The following is a 22,742-nucleotide window of genomic DNA, read 5'->3' on the forward strand; positions in this document are numbered from 1 at the left end:
TTTTTATGTAATTTACAAGACTAACTAATAGTATACAATTGTCATGTTCTGTTCTAATAATAAAGGCATGTGTGATCTCTCTTTCGCAAGTTTGTATCATGTTGCCTACTTCCTAGTAAGTGCCGTCCAAATACTTTTTATATCATCAATCTGAAAAATGTATTTTTAGTACGTCCTATTGAACAATAGTTCTCTGTGAATCATGTTGAATGAAACCTGTACTGATTTTCATGATTTATTTATAGTTCAATATGTATAATATCTATTTGTGGCAACTATTACAAAATCTTTCCAACTCTTCTGCTATTTTTGACGTCTTTCAAACAACATAGTAAAACGGTAGCTTTATGTAGTACATTGTACCAAGCATGCACCAATCCAGGACACCACTTTTCGTCCTATCGGCTGACAAATCACTTATCAAACATTTAACAATTAGCATTGAAATAACAATACAAGATAAAGATAACTAAATACATTGTATATAAATTGATAACCCCATGTCTTCCACCATGAAGATGATATTTGATTTCATTTGATAATTATTCCGAACTGTCATGGCTATTTCTCCTCTTAAGTAAGGCAGATCAGTTTTGCTAGTAGCTCATACCTTTACACTATTGCTCAATACTATATACTCTCCAAGCAGAGGCTTGGCTAAAGCTTGGTTTTGACGTCTTTTTAGGCATTTTTGTCTGGCTTTCTTATTTGTTAGGTTTTCTTCTGTTTGGCTTAGATATGACAGAGTTGAGAGCCCAACAAAAAAGCCTAAAAAGACATCAAAAACAAGCCAAAGCTGAACCTCTGCTTGGTGCGTAGATACCATGTAATGCGCTTGAGACCCACTGTCATTTGCAGAGTGAACGTCATGGCATAGATGTTAACAGCTTTCCACAACCTTCTAATCAATATTGCCTACATGTAGACAGGTCATCACACATGTTAACAATTACAGGGCTCAAAATACTTAGTGTCTTTTACCTGCAGTATCACATGTTGCCAGAAATTTCCCTTGCAGCTGGGAAAACTTTCAGAAAGTACACAAGCCACAGTGACTGTTTCTGTCCTATCACAGCATGAGCTTTAGAATGCGGAACCTACATGTACATGTTGCATTTTACCCTGAATGACTGTCTATAATTCTACCTGCAATCAAGAATTTTGTTCTGAAAATTGCAGTATACACGGAGCCCTGAACTGAATATCATATCAACATGTGAACATTGTTCACATCATACCGGCATCTATATGAGCATCTTTACATCGTTCACATTCAATCACTACCAACATTGTCTGTCAATTTTGCTCAAACTTTTTAAAAATTGCCTAGTGTACATTTTGTCTAACATACATTTCTATTGTCCATTACCCAACCATTGCCAACATGTAACATTACTGCCTAGACTGTACTAGTGTAAGCCATTTCTAACCTTAGCCTCTAAATCCAAAGCCCTGCATAGCCATTATGTTATCAGTCTGTGTTCATATGTAAACCTGTTCAAAATGTGGACATGTTAAAACAATGTCAGGGCTCAAAATACCACTTGCATAAATCTTAGTTATAAGTTCAAGTGCAGGTAAAATTGGAGTTGTGCAGGTCTTTCTGATGTCTACCTGCACCTGTCCATCTGTGTGTACACAATGTAAGGCCCAATTTACACAGTCACACGTTTTTGAGTCGACTTGGAGTCGACTCCATCCAGGACTGTGCAAGGAGAACCCTAGACCACTCAAGTAGCATTTTCCAGTAGGTAAACTCTCCTTGAGCAGCCCAAAGCTCCTCACACACAGCCCCGAGTTGACTCTGAAAACTTGGGCTATATTGTAAGTGGAGTTTTGTTTACTGTTACACAGTACTTATTGTTAACACCTTTGAAATACAAAATAAAGATTGAATAACTTCTAAACAGTTACGAATTTGATCCATAATTTCTGGAATCTGTGTAACGTTTGGTACAGGATGTAACATGCCTAGATAAGGTTATTGTCACAAGGTCTGTACTAGATGCATTGTATTTTGAGCCCTCTGATTGTCCACATTTAAACAGACCTTAACGTAAAATGTTCCCTACAATGATGACGTAAGATGACTGAACAGGGTGTCTGTTGCAGGTAACCATACAAGTCTTGTTACCTGCAGCAGATGTACAGAAGCAGGTATTTTGAGCCCTGATTGCCCCCGTGTGAACAGACCTAGACCTGGAGGCAAGATGTTCCCTACGATGATGTGACATGTGTGGCCAGGACAGGGTGTCGTCACCAAAGCTTCATGTTCTCGGTCTGGGAGAACCCCGGGGTTGTCCTCATGTCCCAATACGTGTTGTTAAACGTCCACGAGTCGTGGTGATGCTCCTGTTTCGCTCTTCTAAACACAAACAAACAAACAAACAAAAACAAAGGTCAGTTGATGAAGGTTAGGCATCCAGGTAAATTAAATCTGAGCATCTTCAATAGATTGCTTGCTTTAAACAGTGCCTGCAGTTAGATGTGCAAAACTTACGCTGGGGTGAAAACTTGCACCTGACCCTGTTCACTCCCTGAAATTGTGTGCACCAAATTAAAAACATTCCTCTGAGATTCTGTTTTCATGTTGCTTTTCCAATCTAAAAAAAAATTTCATAAGATTCTGTTCACCAAGAAAATAAATTGGTGTAGCCTAAGTAATTGAAAAATTTAAGAAACTGCCCACATACATTTCAGGTGAAACAAATGAAACAAAATTCTAATTCCAAACACTTTGGTTTTGCTTTATTCACGTCATTATATCTGGATGGATACAAAACAATGTAGATAAGAAAAGAAGAGGAGTTTTCCGCGCACCTGAAGAACCTGGGTTGATAGACTACGCCCCCTTCCTCTCTCTCTCGTTCCCTCATTCTCTGCATCTGTTCAAGCCGCACTTTCTCGTTCTGCGCTCGCTGCACCTGACCTTCCTCCAACAGCCTGGAGCACAAGCAGAGGTCAGAGGGTCATCTTTAAACTTATCAAACATGTGTATGAAGGCCATTAATATAAGAGAATTAATGAAAATAGTCACAGTATACAGGTGGATGATATACACAGTCAGGCTTTTCATGTGACGTCATCTGCACCATACTGGATTACAGTGTACATCTGTGATATCTATACAATGTACATGTACCTCTGGTTTGTTTGTTTATTTTTATTTCACCAGGGGAGTTCTGACCTGAACCTTGTGTCACTAGGTAGCATGAATAGGTAGCATGGCAGTCCTAATAGGTTTAATGTCAACCCTCCCTCCCCTTCACACAAACAATGATATCTGTACCTCTTGGTCTGGCCTGAACCTTGTGTTGGTGGGGGGAGGACAGTCCTAAGTTCCGGAGTCAGTTCCTACTACCCCACCCTTAACCCTCTCTCCAAACCATCTCCCTCCCCTCCCCTTATCCCTAACAGTGATATCTATATCTCTGGTGTGGCCTGAACCTTGTGTCAGTTGCTACTACCCCTCCCCTAACCCTTTCCCTCCCCTATATACCGTCACGCATGCAAACAGTAATATCTGACTGGGGGGAGGCCAGTCCTAAGTTCCATAGTCAGTTCCTACTACCCCTCCCCTAACCCTTTCCCTCCACTATATACCGTCACCCATGCAAACAGTAATATCTGACTGTGTGTACCTCTGGTCCGGCCTGAACCTTGTGTCGGTGGGGGGGAGGGCAGTCCTAAGGTCCGGAGTCAGTTCCTACTACCCTTCCCCTAACCCTCTCTTCAAACCATCCCCCTCCCCTCCCCTTACCCCTAACAGTGATATCCATGCCTCTCGTCTGGCCTGAACTTTGTGTCAGTTCCTACTATCCCTCCCCTAACCCTTTCTCTCCCCTATATACCGCACTGTCACGGCACCAACCCCACAGTCATCCTTCCCCTGCAGCCCTTGTGGCCAAGTCTGCAGGTCCCACATCAGACTCGTCAGCCACCAGATCTAGAGGGCATGTAACAGTAATGGACCCAACCCCTGAACATCTTCGCTAGCAAAGCCAAGCCATGACTGACTGATACCGTCACACATGCAAACAGTAACATCTGACTGTGTACCTCTGGTCTAACGTTCATCAACGTACCTCTGGTCTGGCCTGAACCTTGTGTCGGTGGGGGGGAGGGCAGTCCTAAGGTCCGGAGTCAGTTCATTCAGTTCCACAGCGAACCTGGTGAAGCCGTAGTACAGGTCGTATTCCTCCGGCATGGAGCCTGCGGAGAGGGGGGGAAGAAGAGTTGGACATCCTTAAGTCACCCATAAGAAACATATGGAAACTGAGACAGACTTGGTTGGAAAGGATCTGGCAGGAAGGGTGAAAGACATACTGTACTGAAAGATGAATTTCATGAACACTTCATCTCAGTCTGTAACTTTACTTTAAAGGGGAAGGAAATTGACGATGTTGAAGCCTTCTCACACTCAGTGACTGTCATAGTTGTAAAGTTTCCACAAATTAAATAATTAGGGTAAATGTAAATGTTCGTCAGTGAATGCAAGGCTTTCTATTAAGCCTCATAGCCCAACAAGCCATCATCTTTTTCTTTCAGTTTTTGTCTGACACTGTGATGTAATTTGTATGTGGGTGTGTTCAATACTTGCTAGTTGGCCTTATGATGTTTGTAATTTTCAGAATATCTGGATCAAAGTTTTGCTAGGATTAGTTGCTAAAAACACAGCAGACACACATTACCTTACTGTAAAGTTATCTTAGATTCCCTACCCTCCACTGAAATTCAAGTTAAGTCAGAACAAGAGATTGTGAGCAAAATCTACATGGTGATGTTACATTCCTAACATACACTGGGTTTCTGGAACAGCTCTACAGGAAACTGCAACACAGCAACAAGCCTACAGCCTACATATCCACCCTGACCAATCAAACCACGTGAATCGCATTGAAACTCAGATTCGTATCAGCCATTTCCCGACAAATCGCTTTCTAACTTGCGTTAACGACTACATCTGACAAAACAAACTCCCCAGTGAGATGGTGGAGGGTGTCAGCTTTCCAAAGATGTTTTCAGATTGACAATTTTGACACTTTGGAAGTGATTGAAAGTGACCGCGATTTAGAGAAAAGTAGTAGAAACTATTTTTTTCGAAACGTTGACACCCTCCACCATCTCACTGGCGAGTTTGTTTTGTCAGATATAGTCGTTAACGCAAGTTAGAAAGGGATTTGTCGGGAAATGGCTGATACGAATCTGAGTTTCAATGCGATTCACGTGGTTTGATTGGTCAGGGTGATATCTGAGTTAACCACCCTGTTATGATACGCACTCATTCACTCACTCAGAAAACAAACTTCATCTCGGGGCTGCCTCCAAGTTAGACCATTTAACTTCAGCAGGGATTGATGCAAGAAGAGGTATGAAAAAGCAACTTCACATCAGAATTTACGATGTTAGGAAGTTGTCATAACTTAGCCTTTTACTGAAATCATTACAAGCTGGTTTATGCTCTTGGTGCTATATGAGGGTTTTGACCATTTACCGGAATACACCAGAATACACAGAAAGAGGGGTGATAATCTGTGTACTGTGTGGTTCATGGAGACAGCCCGGGATTGAACATTTAATTAAGGCCACACCAATTTATTTTCTTGGTTAAAGGAATAGAAAATTAAAAAAATTAAATGCTAGATTGGAAAAGCAACATAAAAACAGAATCTCAGAGGAATATTTTTACTTTCAAGTTGGTGCACACAGTATCAGGGAGTGACCAGTTTTCACCCCAGCCTTCTGTTTTCATGATTTTTTTGGTGCTAAAATAGAAAATAAAAATCTGTTTAATAACCAAGAAAATAAATTGGTATGGCCTAAGCACTCTAGAAAAGCAGCGATCACTACAACTTTGATTCACCACAAGTGCAGAAGGGTGGGAAACTACAGATTATGAAGTGTCATACAGCAAGCTGATTGAAGGGAAAGGGGGGGGGGATTTAAAGTAGTGTTAGAGGGATCCTTGCTTGATTGTTGGGGTCGGAGAATCTCTAAAATCAACGGCAGGTCAATGATGACGTCATCAGAAGAACAATCGTTGTAGTCAGTGTGATTTGGTAGCCTTGAACCCCCCGTTTTCAGATTTGGTTTGTTCCACCACTGTATCATATTACGTCAACTCTTGTAATTCCGCCGGATACCATACGACCACCTCAGTACTGGGACATGCAAAAAATGGTGATTTACACTACCAACTGGATTTGGGGTTAAACAGCCGTTTTGGGGGTCGTCACCCAAAGTGGGGGGTGAAAAGGAGGGTAAATTCACTCTTTTTAACCCACTTTTCACTCCTTGGGTCCAGGTAAAGTGGGGGCAAGGACCCCCAATCGGCTGTTTAACCCCAAATCCAGTTGGTAGTGTTATGTGATGTCATAAATAGATATGCAGCATCGGTAATTCCTGAGGTGTACACACTCCTGATGAACAGATGTTCATGACTTTCTTGAGAAGGTCTTGAAAACGCCTTTTTTTTTTCAACATTCTCCCTGCTGCCTAACTCTGTAACCTATAGGGAATTGGGTGCCTAACAGCTACTTCGGAGTGCTAAAGGTTAAAATGAATGTGGTGGTCTTAGGGCAGAATTGAGTTGACGCAACATTGAATAAAGACTTGGGCTGCAATGATGGAACATACCAAACCTGAAAAATGGGGGTTTCTACAGCTGTTAGTTTGTTACGAGATCGATCACGGAGGAAAATTTCTGATTGAATCATGAAATTGGAGAACAGCGATAAAATTGGTGCTTAATTTGTTCTGGCAGGGAACTGCAGTTCCGCTCACCTTTCCTAGAGGACCTCGCTGTCCCGCTGCACATCGCTCGCATGAGGAGCTTGTTTTCAGTCAACCTTACATTGGCGGCTTCGTGTCACATGCACAAAAAACAGGTGCAACATTACAAGGCTGTACGTCACACACTACCAAAAATGCCTTTTCTTACTTTTCTTGTTTCTTCTTACATGAATATGCAGCAAAATTTCCTTAAAAGAAGGAAACTTGTTTAAGAAAAACATTTTGTTCACCAGTTAAGAATTTGTAATTTTTTCTTACAAATTTTTCTTGAAGATTACTCAAGAAAGGGAAGACAAAAATTCTAATATTTTCTTAAACATAACATATAAGAGAAATATAGACGTTATAATGATCATAGTGAAATTATTTTTTGCGAAACAGTTTTTTAAGTTAAGAAAATAAAGAAAGTGTTCCTTGTTGTGAGAATTTCCATGGAAAGAATATTCAATTTTTTTCTTATTCATTCTTGAAATTCTGGATACAAATTTGTCCATAACTTAAGAAAAACTAGAAAAACTAGAAAAACAAGAAAAAAACATTTTGGTAGTGCAGGTGCTGAACAGATACGTGCCTGAAACGTCACAGTGCCATTACATTTCAACATAGCTCATAGGGACAGTCTACGTTTGTCAGTCACATGTGCTGAATGGATAGTACATGCTCTAGATGCTACAGTGCACAGCTGACCATATTGTACATAGCTCACAGGGATAGCTGTCTGCAATTATGCTTCAAACAATCAGGCTTTGCAAATTGTGCGTCAAACAACAATTATGCTTCAAACTAGTCTACGTTTGCCAGGCGCTTAGTAACAGAGCTTGATTCTATCGTCTTGTATTTACCTTTCACCTTGTGCTACCATTGTGTAAGAAGAATGTATGATTGTGTAATATAGATATGATTGATGTCACTATATGGTGAGATATCAGAATTGAAGTCACTTGAACAATAGAAGAAGGTCTGATGTTTTACACTACATAAACACATTCATACTTACAGGACTGTACAAATTAATGTCAACTGTCATAATTCTACCAGGAGACCAACACATTCATTACAAAGAAACATTGAATTTAAAGAGATCTACTAATGAAGCATCAGTAAAAGTAATCCCTGAAGTATGCACACTTCAGATATCCAGGTGTTCAAGACTGATTCTTGAGAAGGCCTTAACTTTCTCCCTGCAGCCTAGCTCTGTAGCCAAAAGGGAATGGGGTACCAAACGGCTACTTCAGTGTGCTAAAGGATATATATAATAACACAATTCACTTGTTAATGTGGTGGTCTTAGGGTACCTGGCAGAATTGAGAGAGTTGACATTGCATAATTATCGTCTAGCACATTCACAACATTAAATAGATTCACTAGAAGTCTAGTATTAGACAATACATCAACACATTCATACGTATTATACATTCACTAATATCAGCAATGACAACAAACTCACATAAATGATTAACATCAGTGAACATTCACTAGCACAACATGCTTCACCAACACCTTAGAACAAATTTAAATTAGCTCACCCACATACATGTGCACATGCACGATCATGCACACACATACATTCCCACTCACCAGGTCTCCATATACACTTTGCACTGGGAGGGTGTCCGCACCACAGGCCTTCGTGCCACTTCCCAAACAGATGGTGCACCTCCTTCCCGTCCTTATCCAGCACTGAACCCAGCACGTCATGGCACCGCGTGCTCCAGTAGCTGGCCTGGGGGAACAGAAAGCAAGAAAATGATATTTAGACACTTTATGAACTGAGGCCACACCAATTTAATTTCTTGGTTGACGGATTTTTATTTAAAAAAAAAAAAAATTTTAGAAGAAGAAAAAATCATGAAAACAGAAGGCTGGCCCAGCCTTCTGTTTTCATGATTTTTTTTTCTTAAATTTTTTTTTTTTGAAAATAAAAATCCGTTAACCAAGAAATTAAATTGGTGTGGCCTAAATAAAGGTACCATATGTAGTAAAAGGGTTGTGCCGCGTGATTTTCATTTGATCAGCATCTTTTGGCTACACCTTTAAAGCAATACCAATAAAGTACAACTGTCTACTAATGGAAGACAAAATGTATGTCCGGATATGAATGTTACAAGTACTATTGAAGGGGATTCTACTTATTCTAATTGGCTACTATTCTTACTAGTCATATATATATGTCAGCTGCTGTAACTCTTAAACAGTACAGAACTATCTTGAGAGCCCTGCATTACAAGTACAGTCAAAAGTATAAGGGGCGGCCACTGCCATGCAAGGACTGCTAAAATTCACAATCTAGACGGAATTCCTAATTATTGTGTCAATAAAATTATTTCAGGCACCACCAAAAAGTGGTCACATTGGCCAGGTGGTCAGTTGTACTGGTTGGACGGTTTATCCATGGTGCAGGTGGTCCTTAAGTAGAAGTGGTCACTTAAATTGTACAGGTTAGATGGTATATCCTAATTATAAGTACAATACAGCTACCGGTATATAAATGTAATATGGATGAGAGTGGGACGAATGTAGTGAAATGTTTGAGTGGGACTTACAGGCAGTTTAACGCCCCGCCCAGATTGCGGATCGTCAGAGAAAAAGTGATCGACAATGGCGGATTTGAGCGGTTGGAAAGTCTCCGCCCACCACGTGATAGTTGAGATGTACTGTGGTGGTGTCATGTGGAGAGATGCGGGGAGAGAGGGAAGGAAAGAAGACAGAGAGGAAAACAGAAGGGAAGGCAGAATCAAGGGAGCACATGAGACAAGGGGAGGGATGGTGTCATGTGGATGGATGCACGAAAGAGAAGGAAAGATGACAGAGAGGACAACAGAAGTTAAAGGTAAAATGTGGGAGGATGCAGGGGGGAGAGAGAACAAAAGAAGACAGGAAAAGAGAAGGGAAAGGCAAAATGTGGAGGGATGCGGTGAGAGACAGAAGGAAAGACAACAGTGAGGAAAACAGAAGGGAAAGGCAAAATGAAGGGTAGACAAGACGAGAGTGTCAAGGGATGGTGCAAGGATATAATACATTTTGTAGATGACAGACAAAAAGGAACAAGAGAAGATAAAATGAACACATTATGCAATGATTATGACAGCTGTGCAACAATGTGAAATCAGAGTGAATGTGACATGATATTTACACATGAAGGAGCCATGTCAGATACAGTAGTGTACATACATGTAACATGTAGATGCTTCTATTTAGTCACATACAATTTCTGTATGACTGTGCTAACTGTACAGACACAAGCCCTCAGTGCATTGTGATTTCACTGCAACTTCATTCCACAAAGCTCTCGAATGGGAATTCAAAGTCGTGAAGGTGAATCTAACCATATTGAATGTCAATCAAGGCTGCATGACCTGTTATCACTTTGTACAGTAGGATCTAGGAGGTACTCTTCATGTTCGCAACCTACATGTAGTGTTGGATGGTGATGATGATTGTTTAATTTGAATTTTTGTCTTCTTTTGAATGATTGCATGTCTACAGGAAATCCAGACAAATGATGATGATGTCTACAGGGCCCAACAATACATATAGATCTTATTAATCATAGGTTTTGAGCAAAATTAACACACCCAATGAAAAGAATAAAAGTGTGCATGCCTTTATTTATTGGAAGTGTAACAAGACACTACACGGTCTCTCAGGCAGCATGGCTGATTTCGAGAGCCAACATTTACAGGGACAAAACACAAATGTATAAATAAAAAATTACACTTTTTGTGCATACCTTGTGGAACATGAGCCTACAGGTGATGTCCTTGTTCTTGATGATCTTCTCCCCATAGTGGTCCATCCACCGCTGGCCCGTCATGATGTTGTGGATACAGGACGTGACCTTACTCCAGGTGTAATGGTCGTTGTACCTGTGTAGCACAGTGTAGAACTGTTATTGGAGACCTAGAGCAGAACAGTAGGTGGAGACCCTGCGAGGTCCCGGGTAGAGACCTAGATACTGGGAGACTAGAGAGTAGCGCTATAGCAAGGTTCCAGTTGGAACTATACAATGTGTTGGACCGTACGTCCCGAGGTCAAAGAGTTAGCTACAGTACGTATAGACAGTACGCATATACATGTACGAGGCTTAGTCCATTTGTCACACCTGCAAGGGAAGAGGAAGAGAGCTTTTTTTATATCTACTTCAATTTCACCACACAACAAGGCTCATAAGAGTCATTCTCATGTTTTGGGTTACTGTACTGAACTGTGATGACAGATGTTTGTTCACTTTTGACTTCAAAAGTTTAAGGTTAAACCCATCAGGAAAGCAATGATCACAGTGTGCAATGTGTGGTAGATCACTGTAATGGCAGAGATACATGTGATGGGATATTTTCAATCTTTCTGCATTGATGGCAAAGACAGAGAACATCAACCCAAGTCGAACAATCATTCAAGTGCAGAAAATTGAAGACATACTGGCAATTTTTTTTCTCCCTACAAGTTTCTTTAAATTTGGGTATAGTGGATAGTGAAAACTGGATAGTGAGTGACGGGGTGTGTGGAATGGGGTCTAGACAGACATATGATCTATCTCTGACAACACCACACAGCCTACTGTCCTCAGTGAGCTCTATGCATGATTGCCATAGAAGTACAAATGTATACTCACTTTGGTATGGAAACATTAACGGTTCCTATTGGTATAATCTCCATGGACTTTCCCCAGAACTTGGTCTTCAGTCTTGCATCTGCAGGAAGAAAATGATTATGAAACTTCCTATTTAGCAATTTCATTACGTAGCCATTACAAAGTAATAAACAAAGATCTTCCACTGTTGTGTGAAGATAAAAGGTATTATAGTCAGTATATTCAGCTAACAATATCTGTTACTGACTAAGTCATCTGGAAATTCATTGTTTCACATTCAACAATCTTTTATGTCATTTTTAGAAAGTGTTGCGAATATTGCTATCCAATGCATGTACTAAACTGACATCAAAGCTAACCTAACTCAAGTAAACTCTGTGCGACTATTCATTAACAGTACTACAATGCATCTATAACAACTACTTAATATCTAAATTGTGTACATGAAGTAGGAGAAAAATCTGCCCTAACCTTGCCAGAAGACCCATTTCTCCCCTTTACAATGGCAGGCTGAGATAGGAGGGTGGTGGCTAACCTGTAAATAACAACATGCAGTGTCATCTTTTGTCAAACTTCACAACATACAGATTTTAACATTCCTCCAGATGAGGTAGCAATTTGGCACTGGATTTGCATTGATTATGATGTTAGGCAGCAGGAAAAGGGTAAAAACAGTTCATACCAGCAAATATGAACTGGACTGTACACTAGTACACAGTAGTGTACAACTGTACTCGCATTCACGCCTGTAGAAGACATTTAAGTCAGGACATATAAGACTTTTGAACCCTTTCATGAATAACATCCGATAATGATATTATTAGTGATCCTGGCAGACAAAATGTACCAAATTCTTCTTATTAAAGATTATTGTTAAAACTTCATTGAAACAAAAATTCCAATATCAAAAATTATATGGCATACTAATTTTTTGACAATCCTTTTGCTAATAAATAGTTACAGACTGTAAGTATATACATGTACTTCCTTCTTTGAAAATCCCGATGAAACAACCCCACACTGACCTGCTCAGCGATGAAGCTGAACCCCTTGTCTTCCCTCACACACTCGTAGGTCTCCCCCAGGAGGGGGTTAAAGGGTTTCTGCCCTGCCCTGTAGTAGGTGGAACTGTAACCAGACACTGCAAATGCTGCGATCAGAGCCTGGAGATGAAAAAAAAGGAATTCAGCACCAAGGAGAGGACTGTCAGTATTCCACAGACCATATGTTCAGCACCCAGAAGAGGACTAGCCTCCACAATGTTCTACAGAATACATTTTCAGAATCAAGGGGAGGACCAAACTTAACCGTGTTCTACAGATTACACATTCAGCAACATCACATGAATCAACAAATGAGATGCCTATCTTATGACACTGGTGAAACTAGAGAAAAATGCCATTTACAATTTTGTGTGCCAAACACAGACTCAATGATTACCATTTGTTTGTCATTCTGACAATTCAATCTTTTAGTAAGTAAAAGTGGTCTAGGAGATTAAATCTGCATCTGTGTCAGACTCTATTCACTCCCTGAAACTGTGTAAAGACTTCACCCTTTGACTCTGTTTTCATGGTAATCTTCCAGTTCAGAATTATTCTTTCTCTTCATCTGACAAAAACAACAAGTACTGTGGCTCGGAGTCCAAAATAAAGCCCTTCAGCATTTCAGTCTTGCCCTCTTGTGTAGAGACACAAACAGGTGTCTGAACATCCTTAATAGCCTGCACACACCATTGTGTAGAGTAGTAATCAATGTCATTTCCTGCAGCAAAGCGATTATCAATGACATCACAGATGTTCATGGACCCTGGTAATCAATGAAATCACAGATGTTCGTGCGCCCTGATAATCAATGTTATTATAGACCCATGAACAGTTTCATCACGCTGATGGGTTATTGAGGTATGGGATTCTATCTGCACAACCTTGATTGTTGTTTTTAACCTGCCACAGTTTCAGAGCACCTTGTGGAAAGGAGATTAAGATCTAGAGTTCATTGACCCTTGACGTCTAAAGCGGCTGTCACTCAAAGACAGAAGAAAAATTTCCTGACAATGCATGATGCACAAAATGACTAATAAACCAGTGGATGTACTACATGTAAATACCTAATACAAGCTCAGAGAAGAACAAGACAATAGTCGTGCCTTAGAGTATCACAGCTATCAATCCAGGATTAATGTGTTCACAAACTGAGCTTCTTTGTGCATTTTGTCAATTTTAACATATGTTTGGATATGTCGCACTCATTTACATGCTAAACTATACCACACAGCACATCAATTGTGCCAAGTTTTGGCTAAGAAAAGAGCAAGCTCACTTATGTCTTTCAGAAAATATAATTGTGGAAAACATGTCTTAGACAAAAGATAAATGTCGCCTATTCCCAAAGATTTTCTTTCCATCCTAAAAAATCTCCACACTTCCCCAATATTTTCTAAATGCTTCTCTACACTGACATAAGCAGACAAAAGATGCCATTTCTATATTGAAGACCTTTGTTTTTATAAACATTGTCTTAGCTTCTCCGTACTGACCATTCGCTCGTACGGATTGTCAGTCTCCGCGGCCTTGTCCAGGAGTTCTGAATACTCTAGCTCCTCTGCAAGCCGCTGTAACGTGTTCAGGGGTTCGTTCATGGTCACCGGCATACAGACCTGGGACAACAATATAATAACATGTTTAAATTTCAAATCCTTCATCATAATCAACAAAATTAACACTTTCAACTAATCCTTTTGCCTTTAAGCCGCTGTAATGTGTTCAGGGGTTTGTTCATAGTCACCGGCATACAGACATCATGAAAACAACATCATGAAATAACATGTGTAAACTCTACTTTTACTGATCCTCAGGCCTTTAAGGTGCTGTAATGTGTTAAGGGGTTCATTCTTTGTCAGACCTACCAAAATATTAAGACTTTTTTAAGTTAAAGGTGATTTTACTTCTACCCACAATAATGGTCATCCTTACTGGAGACTTCAGGGTCTGACTCTATTCCCTTACCAACCAGAATAGAAATGGTTAAGTCAAGTCTTAGATAACAGGATATTAAAACATACTGTATGGAAAGCACATGTATACATAATAGCCATGTGTTCAGCACCATGGACAATAACATATAAATCACAGCTGAGCTTTAAGATTGTACTGTAGGAACATCCTCATTACTAGATAGTTTTCAACAATACTTACAGTTAGATAGGCAAAGTTTACCTGTGACCAGTCCTATGGTGTGATATAACCAGCTGCTGGTGTGTTATACCCCTGGGGCAGTTATACAAGCTACATAGATACAGATAGAGTACTATTGTCAAGTTAGACGCAGGACCATCTGTATCTGTATCTGTATAGCCTGTATAACCACCATTCAGAGTAACACACCAGCTTTGCAGGCACACTGCGCGGCAGCAGCTGGTTATATTACACTGAACGACCTGTCACACCTAGCCTTTGCACATCTGACTGCAACCGTTCTTTAAAGCTATTTAGTGAGAAGTGGGTGGAGGATCTATTCATGGTGCCCCAACGACCCAAAAAGAGGTCAAGGGATAGGTGAGGTGAGAGAGAAGTACTTGACCTTCTTATAAGATCCTTAGATCTTAACCCCACCTTTGACAGATCCTTGCCTATGTTCTTCCTCATGATGCTCCAGATGCTGAGGTCGCCCGTCTCAGGTTTGGGGCAGGGCAGCTGGGAACGGTGCCCCGTCTGACTCATGCCGGCTTCTTCTGGGAAAACAAACAAACAAATAGATGAAACAAGTTCATAAATACCTTTACATCATCAGCGAAAAAATGTAGAGTGGTTTCATTCCTCAGCTATGCTGCATCTTTAGCGCCGCAGTCATCCCTCTGTAAGACATCTAGAGCCGCAGAGTTCCCGTTTAGAACTTTTAAACACAGACTGGTCTCACCATGTGGATTCTTCAGCAAACAGAGGCTGACTAAAAGTTCTAAACAGGAACTATACGGCTCCAGAAGTCTTACTGAGGGAAGACTGTGGTGTGAAAGATGTTGGTTAGTTGAGGAATGAATCCACTCTACTTTAAAATGTATGTGGTACATGGTTACTGGCCAATCCTTAACTGTTCCAAGAACAGGTTAGGGTAGATTAGTCCTCCTATGACCTAGAACAAGGAACTTTGTTAGCAATATATTAATGATTACGTAACCTTATTAAACAAAACTATTAACCACTGAAAACTTTAAAGAAAAATGACACCTTAGTATTATAGTTACCTTTACTAGCATTCAATAGTAAGTGTCAAAGGGACAGACCAAGGGAATTTTTGGAGAGAAAAGTAAACATTTTCTCATCACTCAATATACATGTACATTTTATTTTCAAATTTCTATGGTTACATTTCTCCATGAGTCACTATGACCACTTTCCTGTATGTGAACCAGCACGTCGGCAGAACGTAAGCGTTTAAGGTCGTGTTTGTGTATTTAAGGTTAATATCTCGCATATAGGTTCATTTAGTTGTGTCCAAATACATATTTTATGCAACGGCTGTTACTCCGATGCAACGTTGACCAAAGAGAACAAAAAAGATTCAGCAGTTATAATAGGTTTAAATAGCAGGCTAATTACCGTGTATACGAATTACGTTCTGTCAACGTGCTATGTGAACCCCTGCTATAGTTAGAACCATATAGCAGAACCAGCCTACATTTGTACATGCACCAACCTATAAGGCTTATAATTGACCGTATTGCCCTGAGGAACTTAACACAGGAGGCTAAAAACCTGGGGTCTCTGCCACGGCCTTATGTTTACCTGTGGGGAGAATTACAGCGGGTCAATCTCTTCTGCTGACGACATTAGTTTGTTTACAGCAAAAACAAGCACAATTGCGGATAATTTTGTGGTTTGAATTTTCCAAGACTTCAGTATCTCACAGAGGTCACTAAGGCCACACCAATCTAATTTCTTGGTCAACCGATTTTTAGAAAAAATGCTAAATTCCAAAATTAACATGAAAACAGAATCTCAGAGGAAAGTTTGTACTTTGGTGCACAGTTTCAGGGACGTGAACTGGGTCAGGTGCAAGTTTTCACCCCAGCCTTCTGTTTTCATGATTTTTTGTGTGTGCTAAAATTAGAAAAATCTGTTAACCCAGAAATTGAATTGGTGTGGCCTAAGGCCCCCATTCCACTAGACGGCGTTTGTGCTGCAATCTCACATTGCTGTGAGCCTGTGAGATTTATTGGATTTGTGCAACCCATGATTTTGTAATAATTGAAATATTGAGCAAAATGTAAAAGTATGACTAAGGACACATCAAAACACACAAAGCGTAAAAAATATCTGTGAAATTTGTTAACTAAGGCTAGCTGTCAAATTTCAGGTCACAGCAAGGTCACAACGAGGTCGCCGCCCTTGTGGAGCGGGGTGTTAATAGTCATTTACCGTAGCAATCACCATCATGGCAAACTGTACAAATTTGGGGGTGAATTTTACAAAGGTATATAAATCTTTCTAACATTAGTAGGATGCATATTAATCATCCTTACAGAACAGACATTACTGTAACAGCTGTGATATTCATGACATTGATTGAGGAAAATGTCTGTCGTTAGAAAATCGTAAAGAAAACAAATGAATAAAACTAGATTCAATCTGTACATTTTGTTCCTCTCTATAGCCGACTGTCCATTCAGACTATAGTCTAATCACCCAGAATGTCCCAGACTCAGTAGCTGTGATTAAACTGGATTCTGCTCAACCGTCCTTCCTAATTGTGTTCCCATTGATTCCTGGTAATGATGCTATCTGGGTACTCAGAACAGCCCGATATGTACATTTGCAACAAGAGGGTATTTCCTCTATTTCTTATCAACAACTGAAAGACAAAACACTCTGAAACAATAAATGCATTTCTTTCCATGTCCATATTGCATACCATGTACCTGACATTCTTGCGTTCAAGTCCCCAAATCTATTTTTCAGGGGGTGCCCTGGATATTGAAGTAATTAATCATTTTGCTGTCATTCGACATAGCTCTACCTCTGCCAGGACATTTTCATTGATGGATATAGGGTTGAGAACACAAATACAAAATTTGTTTTTATGACTCTCCTAAATACATGAGTTTCTGAAATACGTGAGTTTCTGAAAAATGCTGTCAAATATAATGAGAAAGATACATGTGTATTGTACATTTGTACAACAGAATCTTGAACCAAATTGTAAGACTCTGAACCATCAAGTCGAAATGAGGTATATAATACAGTAACTTACTGTAAGTGTACTTAAGTGCTTGATTATGTAATTTCAGGGTAGGGAGTGGTTGCGGTTTCTAGTTCGCAGTTAGAACAAGGGGGTAGGCAGGCAGAAGACGGATATAGCATTTTTGTGGTGGCTTTTCTTTATTCAAGAGGTTACCGTGCACCGAGAATGTTAAACCACTGCAAACCTAAACACATTACAGTATTGTGTAATGCATTTGTGTGCATATACATTGCCTTGGCCTACTTACAGGTACATGGATACATCATAAAATTTCCTAATTCCTGCTCCCCTAATTACATGTACACATACACGTAGTCATTGATTAATTATCTTTAGATTAATCTCAGAGTCTGTAGCTGTATAGGCATTTGTATGCAATGTAATATAGGCATCAACAAATAACAAAAATACTATATTGTATGCAATGTAATATAAATTAATGTTCTTTGTATAGATACCTATATTACATTGCATACAAATGTAATACAGGAATCTACAAGGGACAAAAATGCTAATGGTGATGCCGGTAGAATTCTTTATCATTACAATGCAATAGACATTCAAAAAAAGAAACATAATTATCACATTGGATCTTGTGAAGCAAACATCAATCTTACGACAAACAAGTTGAAAAATCCAGAAAATTTGTACCATGCAAATAGCAGCACTATCTTCAAATTAGTTCATCTTAATTAGATATACATGTACTAAATAACCGAGTCAGCATTTATGAAATATACAGGGTCATACCTTCAGGATATTCCACCTCCTCCTCCATCCTTATATGCACCTCATATGACTCATAAAGGGAAACACTACAGGAATGTGCAAACGCGAACGTGCAGAATTGAAGGTCCATCGGCCGATGAGATGGAATGAGCTTAAACGGGGCCAGGTGTGCCGAAACTGGGCCAAAAATGGGAGGCTATTTAAGGGGGAACCTTAAAATATCCAGAGGTCAGTGACCTGCAGAGCACTGAAGATACTGAAGAAGCAAGAACCTTAACGATCCACAAACTACATGTATGCCATAAGATTGTTACACAGTGTCTTAATCATTCCGGTCATTCATTAATTAATTTTTGGAGATCTGTTTAGCCATGGTGGCTCAAATCAGTGCCCAGTCACTGCTTTCCAATGAGGCCCTAGTTAGTGGCTTAAATCAATATAGTTATTATGATTATAAGAGTGTACTATAGGCCATAAAATTATTACACTGAACACTAAGTCTTAATCATTGAATTCATTTATCACTTTTCTGTTAGAATTAGCAAGGGTGGCTCAAATCAGTGCCCAGTCACTGATCTCAAGTGAGGCCCTGGTTGGTGTTGGCTTCAATCAATAAATGGTTATATAACACACTCAAGAGGCACTGGGAAAACCCCATAGGAGCCCCACTGCATGCAGCATTTAAGACCCGATTTATTCCAACCTGACCTCAATTTAAGTTTGAACACCTGTCCGCCCGATTGGCCACGGTTGAGATTGGATGGTACCATTTCTTGTCACAGGGGTGTACAACGAAAACATGAGAACTTAATCCTATTATAGTAAGTAATGCCGCACATCCCCAAGTTGATCTTATTGATTATTTACAATCATGTAACATCTAACATAATTCCACCAGCCTGAGGGTACATAATGAAAACATGACTGTCCAAACAGATCTTCAACCCAACGACCCCCAGTATAATGTACTTCTGTATATCTAAACTGTGCATACATACATTGTAGGGGATGGGGTGGTTATGGTGTGCTGCACTAGAGATCTCTCAAAAACCAATTTTTTCAAAGTGGCGTATTTATGTAACCCAGCAGATTAACGTTGATGGAGGTTTTCCCTCCAATAGAAACACAATTATATCACATTGAACACAAAAGGGCCTCGCCTACTGAATAACAAGAATCAGTCAACCATGCTCTGCGGATAGGATTTCATTATTACCGCATCTGCAGCAGAAATCTATCGAGGCAGAACTGGGTTATATGCCCAGTGGGAGGGCATTGTTATTCCAGTGCAGGCATACAGGATTACTTTATATCCACACCATAAGACTCTCCTGATTGTGGCAATTTTGTGCATACTGCACTATGACCTGTATTGTACAGTATTGACTTAAGGCGCGGCGTTTACTGAAGACTGAAAATCTGATGCAAATGTGAAGATCAAAGTCACCATTAGGTTGTTTTGCAACAAAATATATGACAACATATGTAAATTGTGCTATTTCTTAGTATTCATAGTTTCAAATGACACTTTCAATACCAGTTATTATTTTACAATAAACTCAAAGGACCTATAAAAGTGATCTACTAGGTCAGCATTAGCATTGTTGCATATCATTGCCAATCTATGAAATAGAAAAATTATTTTTTTCATGTTTATTTTTTATTTATTTATTTGTTTATGATACAGAAGTGAACTAAATGCCCTGCCACATAACATCTCCTCTCTCATCCCCTCATCCCATCCTATATCTCATTATCTATATTTCTGGATTAACGAACTACTTTGTAAGCTAAGTGTGACAAACTATAAACACAGAAATGTTCAGAGTGGTTTTATGTTCACGATTTTCAAGGTAAACCCTTTACCACGAATTTGAAACCAGAGCAAAAAGCCGGCCCATTGTGTGACTGTAGCGCTACTATTGTTTCAAACTCAAACTCAAAACTCCCTAACATGACATTAAATCGCCACAAACATTTCTGCCTTTACAGTACTTACTTGCAGGAAATAGCAAACGAAAGCTTTGTCTGTTTAATATATAAAGTGTCAAAAAGTTGTGAACATTACCCATGGCCGTAGTGGTAGAGTCGTCCGTTGCCATCGTCTCTTCTGATTCGCCGCTGACAAGAGACTCGTCCTCCGACTCCTGTTGGTGAAACGTCAGAAAACATTCTGGTCAACATCATATTGTCTGTCTCAAGATTTCACCAACAGCTAAGACGTTTGTTTGCTGGTTTGTATTGCATACCCGACAAACAGCTTCATGATGTCCCTAACCAAAGCTACTGGACACTCATTTTCAGTGAAGTGAGGAAATTTGTTTTAAGTGCCTTTCCCACAGGCACAACATCAGGGCATGTCTGAGTATTCAAACCCGGAACTACTGGGTTCTGGGCCAAACACTCTACCATTACACCACAGAACCTGTCATCACTTACATGAAACCAAAGTCATTAAATGACAATTTGAAATCAACCTCAATATCAATGCGATGCCAATGATGACTTGTGTTTGCTGTGTTTGTCCTATCTGTGAATAGATACAAACTGTACATCAAGGAGAATATTTTCCTCTCACCCCATCTGAGCTTGAGCTTGAGATGAGGAACTCCTCTGCATCAAAGAACTCTGTGACAGACTCGGCTGTGGAGAGGCTCAGGTGGTCGTCCCCCGAGAACTGCCTCTGCAGGAGGGGCGTCTTCTGGAGAATATAAAATTTGATGATCGACAATATGGTAATATTAACAACAGTCCAGGGTTTCAAATACAATTGAATAACTTGCAATTTGCAAGTAATTTTCAAGATTTGCAAGTAAAATTAATATGAACTTGCAATTTTGCAAGTTGAAAATAAAACAAATTATTTTGTATTCCATGAACACCTGGGAACAAGCTACTCTCGTTACACACACACACTACCATCCTATAAAATACACTAAATTTTGAATAGATTACATGTAAAATGTTTAGTCTTCTGATAATGCTATAAAAGTTGCAATGTCAGGCTGAGTAATATGTACAGCAAAAGCAGTAACTGTTACATACTGACTTTAATATTGCAACTGAAGTTAAATTTTCAAATTGCAAGTAAAATTTTTGCCAACTTGCAATTTTGCAAGTAACCCCAAAAAAGTATTTCGATCCCTGACAGTCTCAGTATTCCATTGTGTGACTGATGATGGTTTTTTGTGTAATCAGGATCAATGGGCAGAAGCACACTGCTCAAACTTCATTTTGATTTGTAGTAGACCAGCAACATCATCAAAAATCTGAACTTAAGAAACGGTCGTACTGTAGGCTAAGGTGTGATTGTACATTGGGTATTGAATCAGATTGAAGTTCTTTCGCACGTTTCAACTAAAATCACTTTTGAGCTGCCATGTTTCCATGGTCCTTTAGCTGTCCCACAACAGAACTTTTCAGACAGACTTTTTGCTGTGTGAGAGAACCATCAATTGAAGAACCTGAATAAACTTTTTACAGCCGATTGTATCAAAACCATTTTTCATCAAATCCTCAACCCTGGGGCATATGACTCTGCCGGAAAGGGCACCATCATTCTGTGTAGAACACTTCTCTATTCTAAATCCCAAAGGAAATGCTGCCGTTCCTGACCTGATCCAGAGTGCCCCCAGGAGTCTGTACTGTGGTCAGGTCTGCTTCTCGAGCAATCCTGTTCAACCTGGCTCGCAAATCTGCATTCTGGGCCTGGGCCTGGAATAACAACAACACAATTGTTTTAACAACCAGCTACAGTTAAGTAGTTACAGTATCAGGCCAAAAACAAAGAGAGAAAACTATACATGTAGCTTTACAAACCTCTAGATGGCAACTAAGCAAAACTTTATTTTTCACATCATTACTATTTTCCTTATGACTCCTTAACTGTGACAGTATTTTGCTTTAAAAAATTGATCTAAAACTACATAGAATATGAGCAAACCCACAAAAATTTTTTTTGACATGATTGATCTAAGCAGACACATGACCGGTAACCTATAACCTGAACCGTGCCCCTCGACCTGTAACCTATGACCTGACCTGTCCCAGTGCTGTTCCCAGCCTATCCGCATGTCCACCGTGTGCAGGACTGAGTACCTGCTGCCCCATGGTACTAACACATGACCTGTAACCTATGACCTGACCTGTCCCAGTGCTGTTCCCAGCCTATCCGCATGTCCACCGTGTGCAGGACTGAGTACCTGCTGCCCCATGGCATCCTGGAGCTTGTCTCTCTCCGACCTCAGGGTCAAGGTCAGCACCTTCAACTGGCTGTAGACTGCAATAATATGATAGATTTAGGAGATAGTGTGAATGATATAATATGTGATCTGTAACCAATAATCTGACCTAAGTGTCACAGTTAGCACTAATTTATATAATTGAGTCA

General features: G+C 39.8%; 1 protein-coding gene across 9 annotated transcripts in view; it reads right to left on the reverse strand.

The window, feature by feature from the left end:
* Positions 1 to 222: 222 nt before the first annotated feature.
* The window catches only part of LOC136449251 (oxysterol-binding protein-related protein 6-like), a 64,267-nt gene continuing 41,747 nt past the window's right edge, over positions 223 to 22,742 (reverse strand). For 4 of the 9 annotated variants that reach the window (XM_066449200.1, XM_066449199.1, XM_066449198.1 and 1 more), the window contains 16 exons: positions 22,498 to 22,631; positions 21,968 to 22,066; positions 20,931 to 21,053; positions 20,421 to 20,499; positions 14,998 to 15,116; positions 13,923 to 14,042; positions 12,409 to 12,546; positions 11,855 to 11,918; positions 11,405 to 11,483; positions 10,523 to 10,658; positions 9,336 to 9,446; positions 8,371 to 8,515; positions 6,784 to 6,861; positions 4,086 to 4,212; positions 2,821 to 2,943; positions 223 to 2,365 (listed from right to left, as the gene is read on the reverse strand). In XM_066449200.1, the coding sequence (XP_066305297.1) occupies positions 2,257 to 2,365; positions 2,821 to 2,943; positions 4,086 to 4,212; positions 6,784 to 6,861; positions 8,371 to 8,515; positions 9,336 to 9,446; positions 10,523 to 10,658; positions 11,405 to 11,483; positions 11,855 to 11,918; positions 12,409 to 12,546; positions 13,923 to 14,042; positions 14,998 to 15,116; positions 20,421 to 20,499; positions 20,931 to 21,053; positions 21,968 to 22,066; positions 22,498 to 22,631 (1,784 nt within the window). In that variant the 3' untranslated portion in view covers positions 223 to 2,256. The remainder of the gene's footprint in view (positions 2,366 to 2,820; positions 2,944 to 4,085; positions 4,213 to 6,783; positions 6,862 to 8,370; positions 8,516 to 9,335; positions 9,447 to 10,522; positions 10,659 to 11,404; positions 11,484 to 11,854; positions 11,919 to 12,408; positions 12,547 to 13,922; positions 14,043 to 14,997; positions 15,117 to 20,420; positions 20,500 to 20,930; positions 21,054 to 21,967; positions 22,067 to 22,497; positions 22,632 to 22,742) is intronic. The other 5 variants (XM_066449197.1, XM_066449196.1, XM_066449203.1 and 2 more) reach the window with 5 other exon arrangements.

This window comes from Branchiostoma lanceolatum, chromosome 15 (genome assembly GCF_035083965.1).
Source record: "Branchiostoma lanceolatum isolate klBraLanc5 chromosome 15, klBraLanc5.hap2, whole genome shotgun sequence".
NCBI classification, from domain to species: domain Eukaryota; kingdom Metazoa; phylum Chordata; class Leptocardii; order Amphioxiformes; family Branchiostomatidae; genus Branchiostoma; species Branchiostoma lanceolatum.